Consider the following 27,926-nt stretch of genomic DNA (forward strand, 5'->3'; position numbering starts at 1 on the left):
CTTAAGCCCTGCCCTATGGGAAGTAATCTGTAAATGTCGTTGTGAACTGGGGTCCGCCCCAAACATTTGCGCCCTAATTCGCATTGGGATGGGATGGAGAGATTTCCGCACGTTTGAATGTTTGGAGATAGATTATATTAAAGTTCACATAACCTATAGTTATAGGCGTTAGTTAGGCGCAAATAAAGAAAAACCAACAAAGGTAAAATAAATTTATTTTCACAAAATCGTGCCAAGAAAAGTTACGCAACAACTCTTTAGAAAAGTTATACAAAAATTCCTGTTGATAACATTTGTTTGATGTGTCTGTTTTGAAGTTTAAAAAAAGCTTTGATGGGAACATCTCTATATAGGTTGGGACGATACTAAGTGCAACAATTATCGTAAAACATTCAGGTTTACCATCGCAGTTAAAATACGCAAAAAAACACAAGAAAAATACAAAGAAAACAGAAAACAGTGATAAACTTATTGCACCAATCCCGTTTTATTTTCGGTCCTGGCGCGATCACAATGTGGAGCAGATAATCCAATAAATTGACATCATCCTCATGAAACGTGATCTCTGAGTGGGGTAAGACGACCTTTGCTGTGGTATTGGGGCAGCTGCGAATAGCGACTACACCATTTGCTGACGTGGGCGTGACTTTTTTGCACGAAAATATATCCAGGCGAATGTGTTTTTTTTCTATTTCTTTCCCGGCGCACCTTCAAGCTGCTTTAGAACGTTTAGCCGTTGACCAAGATTCCAAAGGTCACCATTTTCAACCTTATGACGTTCGTCTTCGTGACGTCATGAATTGCTTTGTTTGTCAGGGCATTAGGGGTCGGGAAACAGTCACACGGCATATGGGTTTGCAGTAGTAGGGTCGCGTGTGCGCCTGGCCCCAATTTCGAACGATAATTGACAAATTGCGGCGTCACGTGACTCTTCCGGGGGCGCGGCTTGGAATTCGAGAACGTTTTCGAACTCGGAGATTGCTTGGTGGGACAGCTTAGGTATGTTAACCGTCCGCGGAACGTCAGTACAGCTGCCAGCGCGTTTGCATGAAAGTGTCAAAAAACGCGAAGGTTACTGACCTGAAAATCGTGCTCGCGCGTTTGTCTGAGAAATCTTTCATGTCGGCCTGTAAGGACAAACATGGTTGCGACTTTGCGAGGATCTTTTGTGACTGTTTTTAATGAGGAAGAAACCGATCCGTTTCAAACTTTAAGTGTCATTGGTTAGTTGCAAGGTCACGACTTAAGAGTTACACGAGCAAAATTGAGAACCAAGAAATCTTTGTATAAAACTTTATTTGCACAAACGGGTTTCTTAAACAACTTCCTAGAGGTCACAAGCTGTTTTATTTGATGTGTACAAGTGTTTTATTATAAATGCAAGCATATTTTTCTTAAAAACACACATGTGCCAAAACTGATGTCGTTATACCTCCCCTATATGCAACCTTGTATCTAGAAATTGCGTAAAAAGGGGAAATTATAATGATGGGCGTAAGAAGCTTTTCTCATCCAACCTGTGGTAACAGCGTTGCTGAAACTAGTGACTAATCGTGTGCCAACCTCAGCATGAGCAGCGTGTTTTGACTTGTCACCCATTGTGGTCAGGCCTCTCCAAGCGCCACTCACCGCCAGGGTATTCGCGTGCCACAAATTCCATGCTTGGCTTCAAGTCATCGGCGCTTTCGCAAGGTTTCCCCAGCAAGGGCACTTGAGTAGGTAAAAATAATCGAAATATGGTAAATTTTGCCTCGGGAGAAAATTGCTTGCGGGGTAGGAAGGTGATGGTTGCCCGTTCCAGTTTCAACAAACTCGTTTCGAACCTCGTCAGTTCCAGGCCGGCGAGACACTGTCTGAACTATAGGAAAAAATAAACAAAATGCGTCAACACCATAACATACTAAAGTGATCACACAGCGCATTGGTTTGTTGATGTTCATAATTAAACTGGTCACATATAGAAAATTTGCTTGGAATTTTTTTCCAACAAACTTGTACCTGCATTTCACAATTGAGAATGATTGTACGTTTGAAAAATGAATTTTTAAGCAGTTGCATTGGCCTTACTGTTTTTTTTGAAAATTGTGCAGTTATTGTAAACAGATTTTTAACATACATCGCTCAGAATCCATACCCAAACCTAAACTCTTGACGTTAAATGATATATTTACCCACGGTTAGGCCTGTATACCTATGCACTAGGTTTCCCTTTATTTAGCCGTGACCTCTTTTTATAGAAAACGCGGTAACGTCAGTTCATATCTGACAATCGTAATGAAGGAGATGAACGCAGACAAGAAAGCAATAAATATATGAAAGCCGGTCTTCAAATCCAGAATTAACCGTGAGTCACGTGTAAATAGATCAAGCACGCCCCCAGTGTTTTGAAGGACAGAAGGACCTCCATAAACGTACGTCTGTTATGAGTAAATCGTCATCAGCTGCATTCCAAACCACAACTATGCCCCCTGTGAGACAAATACCACTTCCAATAATCCATCTGTCAATGCGATTTACAAAAGCTGTCTTTTGAGGGCTTGGTTCGGCGAAATATCATAAACCCTTTATAAGTTCGTAAAACGGCGTGATTTTGCCACACCGAATAGTAGGGAGTTTATAGAGGCATCGCAACGACAAAGGAACGTAAATCCCAGTTATTGATTTACCCACGTCATAACGATCCAGGTGGTATCGTTTGAGCCTCAAATCGTCGCCCGCGTATCGCTTTTTAATATTGACGGCCCGACGAGGCTTTTATAGTACAGGGCAGTAGATGAAGAAACTTGCAGCGATAAAAGTGTCATCATCTTACCATGTCGAAGCATTAACTCGTTACCTAATGCCAATACGTGGGGATCGACCGACTTGAAACACTCGATAGCGATATTTTTAACGCCTGTTTTAACCTTTGGACACACTTCCGAACCTTCGGGCACAAAAGAATGTTTTGCTTTTGTTACGCGCAAGCGGGAGTTTATGTTAATTGACCGCACTGGTGAAACCACTGTCGACTTAAAACGCAAAGAGAATTTTGTGATTTAGAATTAGTTTTTTTATGAACTAGACAACACATTCAGACGTTTGATGACAAACGATTTTCTTTTTTTAAATTCGTGCCAACTTTGTTGCTGGAATAAAATCACCGATGTCGTTTCACTGGGATTACACCAAAACTAGCGATTTTTCAGCGATCGAAATCCCAAAATAACTCAAAACGCTTCGGAACGCGACAAACAGAACACTTGTCTTCTACGAAGTAAGCCTTAAAAAATTGTGCAAAGTTGGCATAATCACCCCGAATTCGCGTGTGAACAACGATAACCTTGTCTCAAATTCACAGATCGCAAAACTTAAAAGGCGACTTCGATGCACCACAAAACTGGCCCAGAAATTCGGGAGCGCACGCGATGCAGCGTCCCGGCCTTTGCACATGGTGTCATGTCGGTTGCGTCATGGCCTGTCATGTTCTACAAGGTTTCTGTGCCACACGAAAGAAGCTAACCACGACAGAACATATCCCGCTTAGTGCAATGTCGCACCCGAAAACAACGACAACTTTGGCGACAAGGTACGCGCCCGCAAAGCCAAAGCACCGCGATATGATCTAATGCTACGCGAATAGTCGTTCGACGTAAGAAGGCGCGCGTACGCAGCCATTACGCCTCGGCGGGGATATTTAAGCGCCCGCTTGCGCCTGGGGAGGCGTAGAACACCCTTGGACGCGGTAGAGTTCGGAAAAAAGATAGACTCCCAGACGAAACAAGTTCGCTACGATGAATGTGTTGCTATTGCTTTTCTTTGCGGCGTCAGCCCTGTTCGCCCCGGCCGCCTTGGCATCAAGAAGAAACAAATTAAGATATAGCAACAAAGTAGCGGTGGTCGCCACGGAGATGAAAGGGATGAATTGTCATTTAGACGTGAATCGTGAGTAGATTTTATTTTTAATCAATGTTATATTGATCAGCATTTAATTTATGGAAAAATTGTTGTTAAATTTGGTTTTACTTATGCTTGTAAGAATACCCAAGAATTAAGCGTAAATTTGTTCAAAAATTGTCTTTAAACATGGAATAGTTATAAGCGCATAAGTAATTCGTTTACGCATCTAAAAAGCTTCGTAAAGAATACGTTAAAAGTTAGCATCAAAAAATTACGTAATGTTTAATAAGGAAAATATTTCCAACCCACTGTGAAGCATGTTAAAAATCGTATTGTACGTGCCATCAGTCATGTCCATCAATATGAAATTATCGGAATTATCAAGGGCGCGTCTTTAATGCGACTCCGTCCCACGCGGTGTGCGATCGTTACGTCATACTAAGTTAAAGCGTATCGCGACATTTTGGTCATACTGTCAACAATATATGTGTGTCAACAAACAGGTTAGCGACATATGAAACGTTGTAACGAGGTTAGTTTCTGCGAAAAAGCCGTATTAGTTACTATAGGGCGTGGGCACGGCGCTCCCCAATCGGTTGATCGCATGTTTCTGGAGTATAGCAGGCGACTTTGTTTTGGTTGCGGCTCAGGCGGTTGCTTGTCGCGTTGGCGGCGATTAAGTGATTAAAAGTCCGCCTTTGTGGGCTGAGGTCATTGGGGTGTGGCGTATTTTTTTGCCAGATTAGTGGATGGGAGGTTACTGCAATTGCCGAAACGTGTTCAGCAATCTGCATTTTTCGACCAGATATATTTGGAAAAAAATTTTTTGCGATAAAACCTACAATGGTACAAAAACAAGAATATATTGTTGTTTTTAAGATGAATAAATATTAAAAAGACTAATGTGACAGGTTAGCAAATCAAATCTTTTGATTCTATAATTACACATTTCGGCGTAATACTTCTTTCTGTTTTATGTCCAAGAGACGACCTTTATTTTTTTATATTTCAGGCAAACACCTGATGCAATTATCGGACGGCACACAGATCTGTCGATACCGGGGAAAATGGCACGATATTGCCGCAAAATGGTTCGACACTTCTCGGTGTCTGCAATGTCTCTGCATTCCTCCTTTTGGAACCAAGTGCTGCCAAGTGTAAGTGTTTTGTCAAGTTCATTCAGGATATTTGCAACTAAAAATATTTAAAAGCAAATATATAAAAGCTAAACTTATTGAACATTTCGCACTGTCTAATCTCTGATTTAAATTTTTGACTTGGCCTATTCGACGCGCTGAAGTTACTGTAAAGTTGCAAACAAAGAAATCCCAAAAATAGTATCAAATATTTACGGACTCCTTTTCTTTGCAGACGTTTGAAGCCGGTAAATATGCCGAAGCGTTGTAAGGTCGACACCCAACCATGGTCAAAGTTGCCCCGCCTGGCCTCCTGTATGGCAGCCATTGTGAGCGTTAAGTCGCGAAAGAAAGTTTGCAAAAGCAGACGACTCCGAGAAAGCCTGCTTCACACAAGATGGACGAGCGTGCGAGGACATCCCCAATATCTCAAAGCCGTCCCAGCATTTAACGTCAATCATTGACATTGTCCAAATCATTCTTGGCACTCAAATATGCATCAATGGCAAAAATGAGTGTATTTTTGCATTGTGGACAGAATGAGCCGAAAAAGTTTTTCTGTAATGCAGTTGTTCTGAATGCGAATGGATTTCTGTATCACTAAGTCGTGAAAATGAATCAAAATTTATTTGGTTTCAAGAGGTGATGTCACTTCTTTTTACTTATTTTTAAACCAAACCTCTTTGAAGGTTGTTTAATCGTCCGAGTTAATATCGATGGTAAGGCACAACTGTCATGCGCTGCCATGTTTCTTTTATTTATATTTATTTATTTCCAATTCGTATTTTTATTACTTTTCCACGCGACAGCTGCGTTATGCAAACTAACAAGATGGATAACAATTAACGACCAGAGTTTCCATATTACAAACTTTACCATTAATGGTTCACAACACAGTTCCATGTATTACTGTAGCAAAAACACTGTGACCTTCATCACTCTCTAATCTTTTCTTCTGATCGTAGTGCTGGCGTGTGCTTTGTGCTTGCATTTTCTTTAATAAAACACACATTGCAAAATCATTCCAATGAATAAACTAAGGTAATTTAGCAATAGAGTCCGAGGAAATTTCAACTTTGTTTCATTCAAATAAGGTAAGTTTAAAAAACATATCCGATCAAAGACTGATATCATGTATTAAAAAATGGAAAAATGTTCGTTTGTCGCAAACAAAAGATAACTTCATAAATTTGGACGAATAATTGGTGCAGTGTCGAAATTTTTCACCAGTATACAGTTGCCTTAAGAATTTGATTTATGCTTGCAAAGATGATAAAATGTGTTTTTGACAAACCGAAGCCGCTTGCCACTCTTGCCGAGATCAATGGCCCTGACCCGCAGCCTGGAAGAGTTGTTTCAAAAAAAAGTTTGAAGAAAGTTGCTTTGTTGTAACTGACACATCATTAGTAGCAGATAATTGCTGGAAGAAACTTTAGCGAACAATTTGACCTCGTCGATTGCTTCAAATATTGTATGATAAATTTTCTTATGCAAAAAACCCACCAAACATTCTACCGCTTCGGATTCTTTTTCAAAGGGAAATCCCCGAACCTTTTTCGTTGTTATGGTAACATGGAAGTTAGATTTCAAGAACGTTTCGGTTTTCCTTACATGTTGACAAATTAAACCTTTGTGCGAATAAAATATTGTGGGCTAAATTTCAAATGAAAAAAACTTCCCAAAACTTCTTTTGCGTAAGTTTTCTGTAGAGTTATATTTGCATCTTTGGAACCTTTTGCAAATGTTTTTTTTTTCGGTGATTAGCACTGTCCGGAAGTTAGAACAGGTTTAATCGCTTAATAAACACTAATGCATTCAAAATCATTTCCAAAGAGCAAAATTAATCGTTGGAAAATTCGCAAGTTATATTTTAGCCTACTTTACGTTGTAAGCAACTACAAAACAGCAAAATACTTTTTAGCCTGAGCCAAGCAAGTTGCAGCATATAATTTTTGTGATTTTAAAGGTATTCAGTGAAGATATCAGTTTTGTAAAAATGCTTGTAAAAGTGCAATTACTTTTTGTATTTGGAAAAGTATTTAGAAACTAATTTACCTCAAACCAGCATGCTTTCTTCAGTCAGCTTTACAAAATTAGTAAGAAGTTCCCAGATCAATGGGCAGTGACTGTCATGTTTAACTTGTTATAAAGCAGGGATCACTCCATAAAATTCACATGGCAGAGTTGAAGCAACCTGTTCGCGTGCTGCAAAGCGGCAAAGTCTATCGACAAATGTTTGATGCTGAGGTGCAACTGATGAAAACACTGGAGACCAACAAATCGAGAACTTTAAAATCCCACCGCGAAGCAGAAGAGATTGAATTTCGTTTACCGGAATTGGCCAAAGACAAAAATGAAGGCGTTGCAAATCCTTCTAGGGATTGTGGTGTTTCAAGACTTACAGCAAAAAATATTCTCTCCAGTAGACAGCAAATTTGGACTGATGGAATGCCCAATGATTCAGTGACTGAAAACCCTGTTGTCTACAGGTGAGATACATACATTAAATATATAAAAAATAATTTTAACTCATAGTGTTATTTTTGCTGCCAGGCATAGTAATCAATAGGAATTGCTCTTCTGGCACTTTTCAAAGTATTTATTGAAACCAAAGTGCCAGAGGAGCAATTCCTATTAAATATTTAACTTATTTCAGGCCAAACTGTTGATTAATTTCATACATTATGTGAATTGTAGACAGATGGCCACTGTTTCGACATATTGGGTCCCATCAGTGCAGATTGGTGTGACTATTAAAGATAATAATGCCCACCAATTTCTTGCATTCCACCTTGTGTAAAGGCTGAGCCATGTGAATAAATGTTTTCAGGCAGCTTACCACTGAAGCTGCAGTAAAACTCCAAGAAAAAGATGTTGATATTGAAGCTAGAGAAGTCTGCGGTCTTCCTAATGTAATTCATGTTGTGAAGAAAGACTCGGATATCATACAAAGAATTGCTGCAAAAAGAAAAGAAAGGTATTCAAGAGTAGTAGTTTTACTTTATTCTTCCACTTTGTACTTGCTTAATAAAAAAAAATTCTATGCAACGAAAGTTGTATAAAGTAGACCAAGTTGCTAAATTCAAACTTTTTTGCATGCCATTTTTCTTGTGTACTATCTATTGTATGTTGAACAATTGTGTTTTTTAGAGGTGATATCTTAAAAACCTGTTTGCAAAAAAGCTTGATTTTCTAAAAATCAATCCACATGCCATTTTAAACCAATGACATGCCAAGTCTGACGTGCATGCCCTGTATTGTACACCCCTGAAATAGAAGATAACTGTTGGCATTGTCAGAAACTTCTGCTTTTTTTAATTAAAACATAGCAACAAGCTGATACATAGGTATTCATGTCCTATTCTCCATGTTGTTTGTTTTTCAAATAATTGTCGGAAGTTTCAAAAATATTTTCAAAACAAAATTCACAAATAACAGACACGAGAAAACGTTGGATGAAATGCATCGTGACTTGAGTGTGATTAGCAACCGAGTTGAACCTAGAATAACTTCAATAGGAGAAAACCTCCAGAAACAATTAAAAGAAGATGACACTGAAATTGAGGCAATATTCAGGTATTAGTTTTGACAAACTTTGTTACTGCAAGTATTTGCACAAAAATTATTACTTATTTAGGTTATGTCAGTCACTAGGAAATAAAATATGAAATAATTGTTTGTCAACTAGATGGACTATCCATGCTCCTGGTAAAATGCATTGTATGCTATGCACTTGATGTATCAAAATATGTAAAAAAACTTGTGTGTGTTTGAAACAACAAGCCTCTAATTTATGTCAGCAGATTTATTTGAAAAATTGATTTTATTTGTGGGATGTAACCAGTAGTGGGATTCAATGTTTTTGTCAGCCTGTTCTATCACAAAAGTCATATTTTTCAACCAGTTCTGTTACAAAAATCCATTGACAGTAACCCGTAGTGCTAACCAGTTCACTGATCTCATAAAATTTCGTGGGTCGGTTCTACAGAACCGGTGTGAACTGGCTGAATCCCACCACTGGATATACGCATCATCAGTTTCTGTGAAAGTAAAATAATAAGAAAACTTACATACTATTATCTGATTTGTGTTTGCAAAAAAAGAAAGTAGTTTGGATTAGTTCGAACCAAGGTGTATTGGAATTAATATAGAAATACATACTACTATTTTTTTATTGATAAATTTAATCTTTTTTAGTGAAATCGAAAAAGATGATGATCTTCTTCAATTTGCTTTTGATGAATTGGAAAACTTGTGGGAAAGAGTTGAATCACATTCCAGTGTCAGAAGGGAATGGATTAAAAATGCTGGAGATTGGTTGAATGAAGTTGAGGATGAAAGATTGCAAGCAGTTAGTTGGAAGGAGAAAGTTAAACCTAAAACAAATAAAATTAATGCACAGTAGCTGTACAAAAATAACTATAGGTGTAATAGGGTTTCTACTTGTTCAATTTTATTTAAAACATGTTACAGAAAATATTAATTAGCTGTTCCTTCCATATTGCAGATATCAGGAGTCCTTCACAAATTCATGTTAAAACTGGAAAAAGTGGCCAGCCAACCAAAAGCAGACATTCACAGATTGATTGAGAAGGAAGCGATGATGATTAACCAAAGTGTGCTTGCAAATAGGTGAAATATTTATTTATATTGTTGTTTCTTCCACCTCCGCTGTGGGTGACCCAACCCCTCTGACGTTTAAAGGTCTAGTGAATGTGTAACTTTGACACTTTGTGATTAGTTTTGTGTATTCACTATTTTTATATCTTTGAGAAATAAAAATGTTATTATTATTATTATAGACAAACATATCAAGCTGGACTAAATATAATAAATATAAATAATTTACTAAAAATAAGATGACTATTCCAATACTTTGCCATTAAAAAGTGTTTCTATTTGATGTTTTTGGCTTTCATAAGAGTTAACTCTTGATATTTCTGCTGCCATGTCATGTTCGAATGTTTGTGCAGACGAGCATTTGGTAAATTGGATACCAACCTTCTGGAAAGCGACATCGAACGTGAAATCTCCCAACATATGACATGGGAGGAGAGAGTGAAAGACTGGAAAAAACTAAATGCTGAAATCGCAGTTGAAGAATTCATGTAGGAAAATTGATAATTTTATAAACATTTTGCATATGTTTAAAGCATGACAAACAAAAAATCATTTTTTTGTGAAAAACTTAAAAATGCCAATTGCAATACTTTCTTGTTTGGAGAGCTGCAGACAGGGGGTGTACACACACAGTTTCGACCTGTAATGTCTCATCACTGCAGCTGTTGATAGTGGCACTGTGCTAGCTTTTTCACTAGCAGGCACACTACAGGTCGAAACAGTGCATGTACACACCCTGTCTGCAGTTCTCCTATATTATGACTTTCTTGTTTGTTTAGACTTTTCATGGGAACAGAAGAAATTCTTGAGCCCCCAGAAGTGAAAGAAGTCATGGAAAGTTTGTTGGCAGAGCAGAAGAAATTATCTGAGAATCGCAGACAGATCTTGGAACAACTTAATGAATTAAAGGTAAAGGAATTTGAATTGCCAATGTGGTTTTGCATAAGTTGTATTCATGCTGATAAGAAATAATTTTTCGTACTTTTTTGTGATTTCGAGATATTCTACTCTATAATGTGGAATGGTGACATATGTTGGGTTAAAAATACTTATTACAGTTGTAGTTTTGGAAGCTGTATTATCTCCCTTTGCCCACACAAACAACAGCAGCACTTTTTAAGTAAGGTGTTCAAACGAAGGCAGATATAGCGGCGCAATTAACACTTCTTTGATCTCAAGTGCGAGAGTGTTTTGTTAACAATGCCATACCTGTGCACCTTGTGTGCTTTTGTCTGATCTCAGTCAATTATTTCAGTCGATTGGTTCGACATTACGTAAGAGCGAACTAGTTAGCCCCAAACAACAAAAGATGCACTCGCGTTGGTTTTTGCATCATCGATATTTCCAAGTGCCCAAACACGGCCTTTGATCACACAGTAAACAAAAAGCCTAAATCTGCTTCAAAAAGCACAATGTAATCAATGCCTATATGACGCTGTACTATGTACTGGTTAAATCCTCACCCACCCCTTGTTTCAAAACCCTTGGGCTCTGTAAGCCAAACACTCATGTCTGCGACTTAGACAGAGCAACAATACACGCTAAGTTTTGTAATCACAAGAGCCGCGCCCTGGCCGAAAGTCACGTCTGTCTTCATCATAAACCATCCTGAAGGCCTATTGCGTATCCTTGTCTTGTCATCTGTGGCTACGCCCCAAACACCGGCGATTACGCTGTGCAAGCCGCCTTGACCTCTAATTAACCTGCTTTCTTTCGGGTTTCTGCGTGCTATAAAAATTATAACTATAGTTGTATTCATTAGTGTATATTGTGGGGGTAAAGTGGTTGTTACAAAAACGATTATTGTTCATATGTCTGTAAATTAGTTAATACTTGCGTAAACGATACTCTTCTGCTTCTTTATAGGATAAACCTTGAAAAATTAACCATTTTTCGATAACATCGTTCCCCGTAGTCAAGTAATTTGATACTCTAATCAGTTATTTGATATCCTACCATTTCCCAAGCAGATAACGTTGTTTTCCAGCCTCCTTCTTCAACAAAGCCGTCAGTTTACAAGTGGAATTCAGCCTTGAGCAAAGCCAGCGAGGAATTGGACAAACTTCACCTCAAACTTGTTCGTTCGCTCCACGAGAAATACGAAACAACTTGTCAACTATGTTTATCAGAGATAGAGAAATATAAGGTACAACACCTAGCTACGAAATTAGATCGTTTAGTTTGCTTTGAGCAAATGCTAACCACTGGTAATAATCTAGCATTGTAAGTTGTGAGTCAGTCGAACATACTTGGACTTTCCTGTCCTAAATCCAACTTTCAAAGCATTGTAAGCTCTGGCCCATACTTTCTGTGTGATTTAATAGTCTGTTCTTCTGGCACACTAAAAACGTAACAAACATGATATTTCTTTGATGAGCGGAAATGACATGTTTGTAGTTACGAAATTAAATGTATGGAATCACATGGGTATCACATTTTGATGCCATATCCAGTAATAATCACATCGGCATTGTGGTCTATTTTAAAGAACGCTCGTCACATATTCTCCTTCTGACAGATAGAATTGTGCAAGCATTTTTATCTGTCGTCCCAGTATTACGCAGCATGATTGAAGGTAACCCAAATATTTTTCAAAAGTGGGATTAGGTATCAAATTTAGGCACAGTAGCTTCAACCATAACATGCCAAACCCAAACCCGCACGTCAGACTAAGGCTCAAATGTCAATTGCTCTTAATGTTAAGAAAATAACCTCGAATCACGTGCTTTGGCATCGGTGATGACACAGTTACTCACTACAAAATCCTGGATTATATTAAGCGTAAAATGGTGCTTTTCCATGTATTTAGTGCTGGTAAAACAACGTTTTGCTGCTAATTATAACTTGTGGTTATGTAGTAGAAGCCACAATTCCCCAAGAACTTGGAAAAGTTTCCCGTGGTTTTCTGAGTTTGGCGCAAGTCGTGTTCAACGTAATGCTGACAAATCATAGTGCTTTTTCAAACAGAAACGCCAGGAGCTTTTTCGTTTCCCTTATGTAAGGGTTAGAACCTTTCACTTGCATCACGCGATAGAAAATTCCTTAAAGTGAAAAAGCCAAAACCGATGCAAAGTTGCAGCACAGTTGCTTTGGTTACAGTTAATCCGATGTTTTGGTTGTACCCATGAAACAGACGTGCCTGTTGTAAACAGGTTTTAAAAACTAATTGTAAATTGGCTTAACCAGTTCATAAATCACCACCCAAACAAAGGTAATATTATACCTGTGTTTACAGCAAGACGCGCTTAAATTCCTTTTACTTTCAATTTGTCAGCGTTCACTGACAACATGCCTTCAGGTAAAGCGTGCCGCCGTGACCCCAAAATTGTTTAAAAAACACTTGAAGCTACTTGACACAAGCAAACGGGGGCGCACGGTTTACTTAACTAATCTCTGCCATCCGGACCACGGGGGTCGATCTCTCGCCACGTGTCGACCCTTTTGTTTGCGTTTCCGCCGCACAGGGTAAATAAATAACTACTTTATCAACATACCGACGTTTGAAAAACTCGAACTTTCTCTTACACCGGATGTGTAAACTTTGAAGGGATTTTTTGTGTGATTGTGACGTCACAATCGGTGCCAGGAGATTCGTGCGTGACTAACCAAAGGAAATCGTAGACAAACTATAGCGGGTTTGAAGTAAAAAACCCGAGTTCGTCATCGCAAGCCCTAAATAAATTATGTGTGTAAACAATCATCCCTTACACAACCAAACATAACGCAGGGTTTTCATTGGAAAACATTTTGAGAATTGGCTTCCATTCCATGCTGTAAATCCGATTAATGACGTCATCGCGGGTTTTTCATCTTCACTGAATTTTCTAGCGCCCGCATTGTTCTCTATAGTCTGAATGTAGGAGAAATGTAATTAGAATTGCATGAGACTGTGTCGTCACTGTGGGGTGTTGTAACGTAACGTGAAGAGAATTTTCTGCTGTAAGAATCATCTAATGACATCATTCGGTTAAATCAGTGCTTTCCATTCGGTGGGACTCAAAATTCTTTCCATGGGGCTACGAAGCTGGTTGCCATTTTTATAAGTTTGCTTCGAAGTCCTGTGTTTGCGTGAACGCGAGTTACCATGTTATAAGTTAACATTATGTCCCAAGGGTGAGTATAAAGTTGCTCACCATAAGAGCCATCTATGTATGTGTAAAAACCAAATGTCATATTTTTTATAAAAATTGGCGCAATACATACAAAAATTTTTAGGTAAAAGTTCGTCTCCTGTCTATCCAAAAACTGTTGATTAACTCTAAATAGTGTCGTATTGCCACAAGCTTTCATGCATTGTAAATATGTCTGGCAGTGTCAGTGACTGATTATGACCCGAAAAAGGTTTTAATCACTGATTTTAATCACAATACTTGTACTTGTAATCAGGTGTAAAATAGGAATAGAAATACAAAACGGTTGATTTTAATCCCTTAGGTTTTATAACTTGCATCTGTCTTCATCGTTTAACACTTTTACGTTACCCTTCGCAGCAAAACTTGCTGACGTCAAAGGTTTGTGATGAGGAGGACATGAGGAGGATTGTGAACGATCATCTACTTCCCATGGTTGGAAGCAGATTGAAAAGCTTCGAGAAGAAGTTGGAGGAGATGGATGTGAGTGAACTCTGATGAACTGATTGTTGTTCATTTGAGGAAAAGTTTTTTGTGTCGGTTTCAGTTCGATGGAAAAGTTAAGCTTTTACAAAAATTTCCAACACCAAAAACTGAAGATTATTAAAAAAAATATCTGCTACGAAAAGGTTCTAAACTCGTTTAAGTTTTTTAGTAAATGGCTGTGTATCCTATAAAACGTGATTTAGTAGTATGACATATCAACTTTCTGACATATCACCTAATTCCAAGAATATGTAAACTCCTTTCTGGTCCAATTTCCGACAGTTAATATGAAGCGGTACGTTTTTATCCACGTGTATTCATAGCAAATGTTGGAAGAACTGGCAACCGGGACAGAGCGACAACTCAAAAGGTTATTCAAGTTCGCGCAAGGAGCGGCTCACCTCTGGGACGTCCATGAAATTGGTTTGGCACGACAAGAAAGAAGACTCGATGTAAACTTTGTCTTAGCTATAAAAAAATGTTACTGGATGCTTGCGTAGATTTATAAGTATTGGTATCGTCATCTTTCGAAGTTTTTTGGAAAAATTGAGTTTAACTTGTTGGTGAATCGCATGGGTATGTTGCCAAGTTTATTGTAAACTTGCATATACCATAGTCTAGGCGCTAACTAACTGTTTATTGTCCTGTGCATCCAGTTTATAACTACAGACACTTTTACCGTATTACTAAACTTCGTAGCACAAAAGTATTGATTTATGCATCAAATTTAAATAAACTCGTCATGTTTCGTTAGAACGAATTGGAGCAGTCGAGACAGTTGCACGACACCGACAACCAAGAGAGAGAAACGAAGTTGGATATAATGCTCGATCGACTTCGACAGGAAAGCAGCGATGAAGCACTTACCTCATGCCTGGAGCAGTGTATGCACATGCTCGCCCACATTAAAGACGGGTAAGATGGGCTCTACTTACGCCCTGGAAACTTGCTTGGCTTTGATATCAATTTCTTTTTGGTATGCAAGACTTATAGCTGTTTTTGAATATAGTCTACGTGTCAATGAGACGTTTTTCATACAATTCGTGGAAACTTTAATTTATTATAGTCTGTGTTGCCATATCATCCTTATTTCTAAGATTTGTTTTTATTTCTGACTGGGCGTCCTTTTTTAGGCTGTTTTAGCTCCAACAATGTTAAATGCTACCCCTTTCCATCTTTTGCAAACAAATTGTGCGTTGTTTTATCGAGAGACATCACCCCGTAAAAATAACTCATTTTCTCTCAAATTTTCATAAAATTACGACACTTCAGCACCATAAAAGAAAAATCACGTTCTTTTTCCAGTCGCCCTTGTTTTAGGTTTCACATCGTTGGCAATCCCGGGTCAGTGCTACATGGATATTGTCTCAAAAAATATTAACATAAATTTGAGGTTATCTTGTATTTCTGCTCAGATACAAAGAATTCCATGAGACCCAGGTTGGTAAATCTGCCACCTACCCTTCCATGGTAGCTGAGGAGTTGAACAAATACGAGGAAACCGTTTGTAAGTTCTTCAACGTCGATCGAACAACACAACCCGCGGTAAGTACTTTTCAAATCCAAACTACCTCGAAAAGTGGCGATTAACAATTCAACAGTGCAGTTTTTGTTTCTCTTGTTGTAGTATTTAATTGTTGAGATTGAAAGAAACTGTAACTGCTATTGAACTTTTCGCAGACATTTTGGTTGCATTGTATTAAGCATGTACAGTATTGCATAGAAAATATTCTAAATTTACTCATAGCAAGTGTTTTTGTTTGCCATCCGAGAAAAGGAAGGTGACTTTCGTACTATATAGACCAGAGACTGATACGGCGCAGTGAAGAAATTTAATTTATTATAGGTCATTGTCAGCAGTCCCTACAGTCTATTGACTTAGTTTTGAGAAAAATGCAGCCGGTTAAAATGTAAACTTTCAGGTAGTAGTGAAAGTTCCTAAGAGGAAGGGAAACCAGAAGCAACAGGAGAAGAAAAAGAAGTCGGATGAAAAAGATGCAAAGGATAAACGAACAGATGCAGTACGTAAGGCGAGATAGTTTTAAGTAAAAACAAAAACAGCAGTAAATGCGGAAATACAAGTCATAAGTTATTTTCGGGACTTTCCAAACTGTGTTCCGTAACGATCGATCAGTGAGTCTCACGACAAATGTTAAGGGTCGCTAGGAGTTAATGTTACACAAAGCACAACATTTAGCTGTGACATTTTACAAACTTCGTGTCCAGACACGTTTACTGGGCCACTGTATATGTATATTCTATAATATATACTCGTGGGTCAGTGTATACTAGTGGAGTTATTCAGTCGTTTTATTAAATTTGCTGTTAAATAAAATCTAAAATGTAGATGACTGTCAAACACAAAAAATCGCGAAAAAAATTGATCTTTTGAAATGGTTCGCGAGCAAAAGAGTTTGATAGGATCTCCACTTCAGATAGTTTGCTGTTAGTTTACCAAGCAAGAGAAAAGAATAAGCTGCAGTTTAAAAACAGTACAGATCCACCACAGCATCAATAACCCATAAAATTAAACACTTGTTTTGTAGCGGCAACATTAAATATTTGCGCAAAATCTTCTAGGACAAGAAAAATAAACGAGAGAGCGAAGGAGAGGAAACGGATCTGGAAAAAGTTGTTCGAGAGATTTTAACCACGGATAAAGGGACGAACTTTTGCGTGATAACAGTGGCTGACCGCGAGGACTTTGAGGACGCCGCGGCACCATCTGGTGACGAGGAGATAGCAAGAGCAACGTTCCTCACCGAGCTAGCGGGTAACATAACAGCATAAATGTAATTCTTTTTTGTTTAAATAGTGCGGTTTGCCATAAACTTTTATTCCAAAAGCATTGTTCTTTAGCGATTAGGACAATGATAGTCAAAAGTATGAAATAACAAAAAAGGTCCTGTATATACCAGACAGTTAAACCATGAATTTTTTATTCTTTATTTTGGACGTTTTAGGCACCAGTGATCCGGATAAAATGCCCGAGTACATTAAGAACGTATACCTGGATGCTTCGTACGTTCGGGAACTCAAGAGAACGTAAGAGTTCTTATCTTTCAACTCTTATACAAAAACATTAACAACATATACTGTGTATATACATAACATCTCAATAACTATGCATGCTCTTTCATGGCAAGGCAGGATCGTCGCAGTGCGAATGCCTTTGCGCGGCGATCTCAGTTATCACGTATCAATCACAGGGTTCACTGGCATCACAACCAAGTTGACGCAGCTCAGTCGGTAAAGCAATGTAACCTGTGTATCCAGGGTCGTGAGTTTAAACCTCACCGGGAGCTTGATTTTTCCTATTTCGCTGCGACCTTCCGTCCTAGCTTGGCTGTGATGCCAGTAAACCTCATGATATATACACACACACACACACACACACACACACACATATATATATAGTAACCTCAGCATGATCCAACCTTACAGAGTCCGGCTTAACTTTTTAAACCACTTGGAACAATGGAAGGAAAAGGCACTCAGGAATGCGGAAGCAACATCTAGAGGAAAGCAGGAGGAACTTGTATCAGAACTCGACCTCCGGTATCATCTTCACGCTCCCAGAGCTAAGAGGATTGAGGTTGACGTCAGGAATGTTCGAGCGGGTAAGTTTACTCTGGGTCATGACCTCGGGGTTATTAAAGGTCGGTCCTTCTGTAAACAGACCCAGGGCTTCGGTGTATGTTTTTCTTGATGTTATATAATGTTATACGGTTTGTTATGGTGATATATTAGCCTGTGAAAAAAGAACCATAGGTGCAGAAAACTTAGAGTTTATTAATTTAAACAAGAAAGCCAAAGCTAATATGCTACTATACGTTATATTATATGCAATCTTGATGTGGCTCTGGCGTGTTGTTAGGTTTTACCCGTCCAGTTGCCTGCCCACCTCAACGCTCTCTTTGTTGCAGCTTATTCTCAAATTGCACTGATGATGGACGCAGTTAGTGTTCGAAACGCTTACACATAATGTATAGCAGCATATTAGCTTTGGCTTTCCGATTCAAAAAAAGGTTTCCATTGCGGTTAATGAATTTTAATTTACAAGAATAATTTTAATTAAACACTGTGGATACTCCTTGGGTCACTAAGGTGTAACCAAAATCTGGTAAAAGCGACCATTGTTGTCATTCAGCAAGCGCATTTTGTCTCCAGCTGAACTCGTCCTGCACAGGGAACGGGTGACGCGCCATTGTAGGGGAATCACCGCCGCGTTGGCCACCCTCAAACAGGAGTTTGGTGAAATGACGAAAGCTCATGACGAGCAGGCATCGAAGTTTCGCTACAAAGTTGAGAACATGGAGGACGTATTTTTGCACGCAACCAAATCCAGCAAGTACGAAAACCTCAGATATCCATGTGCCGTGTTTAGCGCAGGGCTTTTTTACAGTGGAATTGATTGTGGAGGGGTCTAAGGGTCTTATCCAGACCCATTAAAAATTCCTTCAAAAGAACAGTGTTATTCATGACCCCCTTCCTACACTATTATGGATTGCACCCATTCTCGTGCGTTCTTGTTTTGCGGCCAAAAATTACCCGTTAAAAATAATATCTTTCGTTTATTCGTGTAGTGCTATCAGCAAACATGACGCTATTTTTAGATTGGTGGAGCTGATTGCGTCACTGCACAAGGACTTGGGCGGTTACGTAGAAGACATCAAGGCGTCCCTCCGCCAGTTCCGTCAAAAACTCGATCTCACCTTGGGCAAGCTGAGAACTTCCAACGCACAATGTGTTCGTGCTTTCAAGTGAGCAATAAACCCCCTGTCTACCATATTATACCCGGATTTAAATATTAACCAGTAAAGCTGTGGTTTTTACGTCAAAATCAATAGAACTCTTACAACAGCAAGTGTGCAACGCCATTTTCCGCTTAGAAACGTTATATGCAAACGTATAAAACGCAACCACAAGTTCTTGGCACAGAATAGGTGCAATTGATTTCCTACCAGTTTCCCAGGGATGCCAATATAAGAGTTACATTTTGCTGAAACGGTAAAAATTGGAGTTGAAACTGGGAGGGCTTTATCCCCGGATCACATGGTAAGCTCGTTATGACGCATGAAGGTCAACTTACACCTACATAGGATTAGGTTTGTGGATTTTTTTCAAGCCAGGTATAGGGTTTTAAGGGTTGCAGCAGTAATAGCTTTAGTGGTAGAATTCAATGAGCTTGTTTGGTGAGGAATTCTGTATGTAATGTTTGTACTGTTTGAGTTTGTAATAGTAAACGGCGAAAAGCGTATCGTTTTTCACTTGAAGGACCCGCTGTCTCTCCTCGTATTAAATGGCCACACAACTAGTACCACAGTGAAGGGATTACTTACTGTTCAGTTTCTTTACAAACCTCCGAACATGCGTCGTGTTTTTGTTCCTCAAAAAGTGCTTTTAGACACGGGATCGTGATGTTTCATTCTTTAGTTCAATGTATGCTTGGGATCGTGTTATTTTAAAACGTACTTTTCTAGATCATTATAGGATATACTGCCATTGTAACCATACCTCCGGGATTTAATGTAGTTTTGCGTGGCAGGAGTCATTGCGTCTTTGTCCTCAAGTCTATTTAACTCTAATAAAATCAAAAGTGATTCCGAGTTTGGTGCCTTAAAAAAATGCGATTGCCTAACGATACACGTATAGAACAGCTAGTCGCACTTGGGAGGTGATGGGTTGCAACGGGGTATAGGACGTTTGGTTGCAATCAAAACCGATTAGAGTGCAAACGCCTAGGGGGTTTGCACAATAGAGAACATTTTTTTTGATCCAATTCGACAGATTTATGCTGTGTAACTGGGACTGTCCCTTACAGTGGTGACGTAAGTTGGCTTCAGACATGACTCAACAAATTATACAGAAAAAAATTTTCCATATCGCGATGATACCTGTAAAGTTAGTTAAATGTATTTTAAATAAAACACCATAGCTCCTTACAGCTCCACAAACAGTAGCAACTGACCACAAGGTCAAAAACACTAGGTCAAGACAAGCACACTAGGAAAAAAGGCAAAATTACTGATGCATGACACTGTGTGTTATTTTTTAAGGGGAGGGGCATCACTTGGACATCATAGTTTAAGAAAAAATAACAGTTGAGCAAATATAATCCTCTCACTTCTTAAAGGTTATTTGCCGAGGGCGGCAACTTCTCTCCTGAAGAAACGATCCCGCTGAGGAAGAAGCTTGAGAAGATGTCTCAGAAGGTGGATTCATCGGAGGGAGGGATCATGAGGGATTTGGAGGGAATGGAGTCGAGGAGGTTGGATCAGGCTACGGAGGTCGTCAACAAATTTGAGGACCGGTAAATGTTGATTTATAGGTTTTTATCTGACGATAATTCAAAAACTTTCCAACTGATATTCTGCAATTACACGCCGAGTCAAAAATAGTTTGATGCCGCTATTAAAAATATGAAAGCAACGGAATTTGTTAGGCTGCAAAATCCAGAACCACTTATATATTAAAAAATAATATGAAATCAAGCAATATTACCCACCTATAACTGCTTGACAAACCTCATGTACAGAGACCACTAAATCTTTCATATTAATTTCATATCTCCGCTTTGATAAACAGAATTTATAACACGACGGTAAAACCAGCCTTCTTTTCCGCAGATTCAAGAGTCATCTGGTCGATCTTACCTTCATTGAAAAGATGAAACGATGGCTCACCAACGCTCAAACGAAAATCAAAACCGGGGTTGCCCATAGCAACGGGATGGGAATAGAGGTTGCGGGTCACCTTGCCGCGTTGCGCCGCCGTGTGGACGCCTGTGAAAGACCGAACATAGACAAGGAGGTGAAAATGTCTTCGAGACACGAATACCAAATACTAGCTTATGGTTTTATGCTTACGAAAGATAAATATTATTTTTTTGGATGTTTATTTTCGTATTATTAACGAACATAACCACTGATGATGAACACGGGTGTGTTCAAAACGTCTTGTTATTGGTAAAGAATTTATAGCCAGAATGACGCTTATTTCAGAAGTTTGTTTTTATTTAAGAGCAGTGTGTCTCGGAAATGTGCAAAGGTTTTGTGTGTCTGTATATCTTAATAATTTTTTTCCGACAGATTTGTAAGCCTGTGGAAAACGTATTTATATTTTATTTTTAGAGCGTCACGCCTGAATTGCTACGCTCTTACGTGGACGAGGTGATGGATTGCTTACACAAGAGGGCGCACTACCTCCATTGCAAGAAGCAGCCGGCCATACAACCGTCAGAAAAGAATGCACAGGTGTTAATAACAGAAAAAAAAATTAACACAAAAGAAATTCTTCTTTTTCTCTTTAAAATTTACTTTGTGTTTTTGTGAAAAGGAAGAAATTTGTTGTTTGTCGAACCAAAATTTATTTTATTGTATTTGTTGTTGTTTTTTTTTCAATGCCCCAGTGACTGCCAGCATCATGCCTTGTGCCAAATAATACTTTTGCAAACGTTTTTGCGAAGAAAGTCATCCCTAAAGTTGATTTAAACGAAATACAGACGTCTTTGATACTGCAGTTGTTCATTCCAGCTTATCTTTCACGATTTTTTCAAGCAAAACGTAAATACCAAACCTTGTTTCACAGCCCCATTTAGAATCTCAGATCAGTCAACGATCGGACCAACTTACCCCGGGGCCTCCCCTTTCGGCCCCAATTCACACGACCCCGTCCAAAGTTGGGTTGGCAACCCCAGGTAGCATAAAGCTCCCGCCGAAAACGACAAGCAGACAGGGGTTGGACACTCAGGGATCTACTTACAGTAGGGGACGACAAGCTACTGACGACGCTGCTATCGGAGTGATTAAAAATATACTAAGGCAGGTTCACTATATAGAACAATTATATTTAAGCATTTCTACTTAATTTGCGACAAAAATGGCAAATTTCAACGTAAAAAAACGGCTGTTGTTTAAGATCATTTACAGAACATTTAAAGAACGTGTATTATTTTTTAGTAAATTATTTGAGATTTGTTTTAGAATTTGATGCAAAAAATTTGGATTAAAAATGTCAAAGCTAATATGCTAATCACCACAAGCAAACGTTTCGAACACTGCTGTGCCCATCATCAGTGCTGAAAACTTGTTGTAGAATATTTTACCAAAATCGTTCTTCAAAAATCTCGAAAATACACGACTTGTTACGATATATCCAATATATGAATATTTGAAGCTTTGGTTACCGTCCTGCTGTAAATTTTTCCTTTGCCAATATTATTTTGTTTTACCAACAGAGCACAGAAGGGTTTATCGGGTGAATACGAGGATTCCAGATCTATCATGACTGGCACCACGAGGCCACCACCCTCATCATCCAACTCTCAGGTAAATACAACATATTCAAAATCATTCTATGATTTGTGACGTCAGGCAGGTCAGCTCCATGTATTTAAGGAGATATACCAAGCGCGTCAGTTGGTAATAATGGCATAAGCTCTTGCCAAAATGTTGTAAATAAATAAAACCATGTCAATGTTTTCAACAGTATGAGCCAGTCTCTTTATTCTTGAGAATTATGAGTAGATCCGTATATGGTGTTCCTAATATCATTTTGTCTGTCAAGATTTAAAGATCTGGTTTTATCTACAGAAAATTTTGACGCTGCAGCTGGAAAGCAGCATGAATTTGAGTAAAATTTTAAACATGTAAAATCTCCAAATCTGATAGTTTTGATGAATTTTACACATCAGTTTTCTATTTTGTCAGATCGCAACAGCAAGTCGTCCACACCGAGCTTTACAAAGACACGGAACACTGGCGAGTATTGCAGGAAGTGTGGGAGATTCGGATGCAGGGAAGAAGACTCCATCAGAAGGGTAAAGTTTTGTGCCTGTGATGAACTCGATAAAGTGTTCGAGTACATTTAATTGATTCATGTGTTAAATGTTGTTGTTGCTGTTGGTCGAAACTCCGCAGTTGATTCCGGGTTTTGTGATAGTAATTAACTGCTATTTGGTTTTAATTTTCGTTAAAGTAAAACTATGTTATCTTGCCTGCCTGTCCACCTCTGTATTGATGCAACTCACTAATTGAAAAAAAATGAAAATCAGTTATCACTGATGATGAACACGGCATTGTTCTAAACGTCTGCTTAATTTCCAGCATACCAGCTTTGGCTTTCCTGTTTATATAAATTGTTACTGACGCTGCCAGGCATATTTTATTGCTAAATACTGCTCTTCTGGCAAACTTTATGTTTATCGAAGTTTTTTGTACCCAGGAATGTTATCTTTAATTTAAAACATTTTAATTCAATCTTCGACCTAGTGTTTTTACCTTATATATTTAACAGTTATATAGTTTAGGGAGCAGAACAGCGTGTAAATGGATTTTTGTTTGTTTTTTACAGAGGAGCGTCTGGTGTCTACAAACGCCGCGACACGAAGTTTGAAATTAAGTACATGATATTTGGAGCTAAACCACCAGATGGCGGACATTTTCTTGCAAAGGTATTTACCCCCAGATGCATCGTATTTTAGTAAAATAATTATTCCTGATTCAGTTGGATGTACTGATTTTGATAAATGCATAGACTCAGTCATTAGTCATCATACAAAATGTTATTTGTGTATTCTCATTTGTAACATAATTTGTTCGAAAAATCCACAGTATTGAAAACAATACAACCAGCTTTTATTTGGTATAAGGCACCGTCGATTCGAATACAATCATTTGTTACGATTTTTGCATGGGAACAGTGCCTGAAAATATATTTAACTTTCTAACCAGACAAATCAAATCTTGTTCGAAACTTTGGACGGAATGCTTTCGACCGCTGAAATCTTCTACAAACAGAAGAGTTCTCGAACACTCACAAGACCTCATCTTATACAGGTATGTTTGCAAGTACACCTCTCACTTTTACACGAATACTGCCCCTTCTTTGTTAAAATTCTGTAAAACGCAAACAGCATATATGTTTACGGCAATAATTGCTTTTATGCTGTTAAGTAAGACTTCAGGAGTAAGTCTGTGTTGCTCGACGTTGACCGACGGATCTGTCTTTAACGTATAAATGTCCAGGAAACTCAAAAAGGGAGGCAGATCAGCATCATTATGATGCTTATTTAAAAAAAGATATATTAGTTTCACCTATAACAGCATCGTCAGTTTCTGCCTCATTCAAACATAATCATACGGACTTTGGTTGATAATTTTCTGTGAAGAAATTAACAAAATCTTGTTTTCGCTTGATTTTAGGAGAATTTTGACCAATGCGCCGAAAAGGTTGTCGAGAAGTTGGGAAAGTTTCAAAAGCAGACTGACGAATTCCACAACTCCTCACTACAGGGTAAGAGACGTGCGGAAATTTGGGGAAAAACTATGGAGAAAATGTTATAGGAATAAATATTATGTGATCAACAAAATGAAGGATTGTTTCAGAAATACATTTATGCAAGCTAAGAATGGCAACGATTTTTTGGGGCAACTGATTTGTTTTGTGCTGAACAATTTTACTGTGCTCGTACTAAATGAAAAAATGTCGTTGGACAAAGTTGCACCTTTTTTTGAAAAAACGTAAATTAGATTTTATCACGTTTTTCAAAAATTAGATCCGAAATAGTGGAATTTTGTATTCGACAACTACAGTTCTAAAGAATTGTTTGGTTGTCCAAGTCTATTTATGACAAACATGAAGGACTCTAAACCTTGACGTTTTCCAGACTTCCGAAAGTTACTCCGGGAGCTGGAGGAAGATATGTGTCACGTGCCTCGTCTCGTGCTCCAGGATCTCGTCAAGAAGGAGTTGGAGGAACTTGAGGGAGGACAGTGTCGCATCCAGAAAGAGTTTAAAAGCAAGGAGGCGGATTTGGAAGAGCAAAAGGTTGGAAATGTTCAACTTGTTCATTATTATCTTATGATTTGTTTCCTATGTTACAAAAGTAGTTAATGTACAGTTAAACTGTAGTGTATTCATTATATGTTAATTGTAGAATAGCAAACTCTATTTTATAATCCAATGCTTTACTTGTAGTCTGGAAGTTAATTTCGTTTTTACATAGGTGTAGAACAAATGTTTACCTTTTGAATTAACTTTTTAATACCAACTATAGCTTACTATTGTAACCTGGTGGATGATTTGCATAAAAAAACATTGGTTGTAAATTCCATCCACTCTAACAAGCAACTTCCAATTGAATTGACAGTGAAGGTTGATTGAGATATAACTTGATACTCAATTGTGAAACACTGAAAATATATTCTTGTCACAATCTTCCTGTAACAGAATTCACACAAACATGAACTGAGGCCGACCCTGGGTCATCCAGATCAGGAACCTTCGCTTCTAGAACTTTCCGAACGCGAACTTGCAAGACAGGTGAGTGACAGCCTAAATACCTACAATACCAAAAAAATAAAAGACAAATTCTGTGCCATGCCAGTGTACTAAACTGCAGTGCGTGGTTATACAAACGTTAACACCTTGTAATATTTACGATATTCAAAACGACACATATGCAGGATCTGATGCGAAACAAGGCGTTTCGAAACGTCTAGTACTAGTTATACGCGTAAACCTATTGTAGCAATAAAACATGCTTGGCAGCATCAGTAATAATTTATGCAAACCTAAAATGAAACAGTAACCTCATAAAACAAACTATTGTGTGGTTTCCGCATTCAAAATACTTACTTGAAAATGTCGATTGACCGGATGCCATTCGATTTCAGGATCGTCACGTGACGGGTATTGAAGAACACTCGCGATCGAAACATGGTCACGTGAGAGATTGTGCGGCGCGGTTTGTTGATCGCGTCACCATCTGCTCATCCAAACTCCTCCATCAATACGACGCCCTTCTTACTATCGATGACGTCATTGTTGGACGTAAGAGTTCGTTAACGTTGATGTTTTAAACGTTGTTCGTTGGTTTTATTTATCTGAGCTGTCACCCGACGCTTGTGTTAATATTAAACATCTGGGCATTATGTGTTGGTGCCAGACATAATGTAATTCTTAAATGAGATGTTTTTCTGGCAAAAAATATTTATTTTACCAACTTTCCGTCGGCCATACGGCGAGATTTGAAGTTTATGTTGAATAAACTGTACGTTAATTTTTGCCGGATGGTCAGCTATGTATTGAGAACTCCCAAGCAAATTTTTGTGGATAAAAACACATAATAGTGGTAACCGTGTATGTGAGAGAGGAACGATTGATTATAAACATCTTGTTAATGTAACGTAGCATCGGCCTTCTCTTCACTTCTTCTATTTGTTCGTTTACAAAATAATCTTACCTTAACAACCCTACTTTTACTATCGTTTTATTTGTCTCTTCTGAAATACACGACTATATTGTTCGTGTTTATCTAAACTATTACAAATACGAGAGAACCAACATGAGTTAACGAGCTCTTGTACAACATCACCTTAAAATTAACTGTGATTTATTGTAAGCATTTATCCAGGGCGTTGCGTTTTGCTTTGTATTCAACTGCCGTTTATTTTGCAAAAGGGGTTCCTCCTCGCAAGGAGCTCACCAGCATCCTCATGCGGCGAAGAGCAGAGGGAATTGCCATGATAGACGTTGCCGATCCAACGTATGGAATTAAACCCATCGTGGAACGCGGTCCGAGACAATGGAAGGGATTGGACGTCACAATACTTGACCTTCCACCACGAGAGGCCAAAAGTCGAACGGGTGAAAGGTCACCCGCCCCTGAAGGTTTGTTTTTGTTTATATTTGAAAAATGTAACATCGCACATCCATACACAGCACAACACTGAGTTTTTTTGTAGTTTCGAAAAACATTTAGTGGCTTGAAAGTTTACAGCAGGGTTTTTTCGCATCTGTTTTGGTTTGCTGCATTCCAAACTTGTAAGATTACAAAAATAACCAGAATGCCTAATATCGAAGAATATAATGCAAAAACAAACGTGGAAGAAGAAACAGTCATGCAGATTTTGATAAATACTGTTTGTAGATGTATTTTTCGCTAATTCATGCATTTGTATTTAAACTCGTTTCTGGGCAGATGCTCGAAAACCATTTATTGCTCTCAGCTGCTCCTTTCCCGTCTATTTCAGTGCATGTTTGTTTGCGTTTATTTTACTCGCAGTCTTGAAGGAAAATTAAATTATAAATCAATGAACCCAATCCTACATAAACACATTTCAATTTGCCCAAAAAACTATATTGAACAAATTTTTAAATCAAATCACTTTTAAATGAAATCAATTTCGTTTTTTTCAGACTCGATTCACACACTTTCCACTACGTTGCCACACACAACAGTATCATCAGAGCGTGACGCCGTCCTACACAAGTACCACGACGCCCACGTGCGTACGCTGCAAGAGATTCGCGAAAGCCGCACGGTGGCGCTTCAGGCCGAAAGCCGTTGGAAGACCAACTGGTTGGAGTCGATCGAACACGTCAGGAACCTCTACCGTTAATAATATAAAAATGTATTTAATTTGTATAAGAATAAACGCATTGGATCAGTGAATAGGTTTTCCCTCGTCATTGTATACATGATTATTTGCTTCATGGTCAGACTCCAGAGGTTGTTTGTTTTAAGTATATAAGTTTTTTTTATATGGTTTTTTCTGCAAACTAACGACATTTTTGTGTTTGGCGTATTAAAAACCGGCGTTTATGTTCTTGAAAATAAAAACTGTTTGAAAACAGTCCAAATGAGAGTTTGCATCAACAAAATGGCTTT

General features: G+C 38.4%; 2 protein-coding genes across 2 annotated transcripts; both read left to right on the plus strand.

Annotated features, from left to right (window-relative positions):
- The first annotated feature begins 3,726 nt into the window (after positions 1-3,726).
- Positions 3,727-6,015, plus strand: LOC145914135 (uncharacterized). The gene is made up of 3 exons (XM_083001916.1): positions 3,727-3,924; positions 4,892-5,036; positions 5,251-6,015. Exons 1-3 carry the CDS (start codon positions 3,774-3,776, stop codon positions 5,477-5,479), a joined length of 525 nt encoding a protein of 174 aa, XP_082858042.1. The 5' UTR covers positions 3,727-3,773; the 3' UTR covers positions 5,480-6,015.
- A 1,088-nt stretch (positions 6,016-7,103) lies between these two features.
- LOC145913152 (coiled-coil domain-containing protein 180-like) lies at positions 7,104-27,885 on the plus strand. Its single transcript, XM_083000709.1, has 31 exons — positions 7,104-7,504; positions 7,846-7,992; positions 8,454-8,591; positions 9,213-9,366; positions 9,523-9,647; positions 9,989-10,123; positions 10,415-10,544; positions 11,623-11,781; positions 14,126-14,248; positions 14,575-14,703; positions 15,006-15,166; positions 15,667-15,796; positions 16,832-17,024; positions 17,215-17,296; positions 17,696-17,871; positions 18,422-18,602; positions 18,868-19,014; positions 20,388-20,564; positions 20,881-21,064; positions 21,385-21,507; positions 21,842-22,074; positions 22,491-22,581; positions 22,963-23,072; positions 23,606-23,705; positions 23,986-24,090; positions 24,457-24,547; positions 24,921-25,081; positions 25,484-25,576; positions 25,930-26,086; positions 26,717-26,926; positions 27,455-27,885. The coding sequence occupies exons 1-31, from the start codon at positions 7,191-7,193 to the stop codon at positions 27,655-27,657; spliced, it is 4,662 nt and encodes a 1,553-aa protein (XP_082856835.1). The 5' UTR covers positions 7,104-7,190; the 3' UTR covers positions 27,658-27,885.
- Positions 27,886-27,926: the final 41 nt, after the last annotated feature.

Source organism: Ascidia mentula, chromosome 9, assembly GCF_947561715.1.
Source record: "Ascidia mentula chromosome 9, kaAscMent1.1, whole genome shotgun sequence".
Classification (NCBI taxonomy): domain Eukaryota; kingdom Metazoa; phylum Chordata; class Ascidiacea; order Phlebobranchia; family Ascidiidae; genus Ascidia; species Ascidia mentula.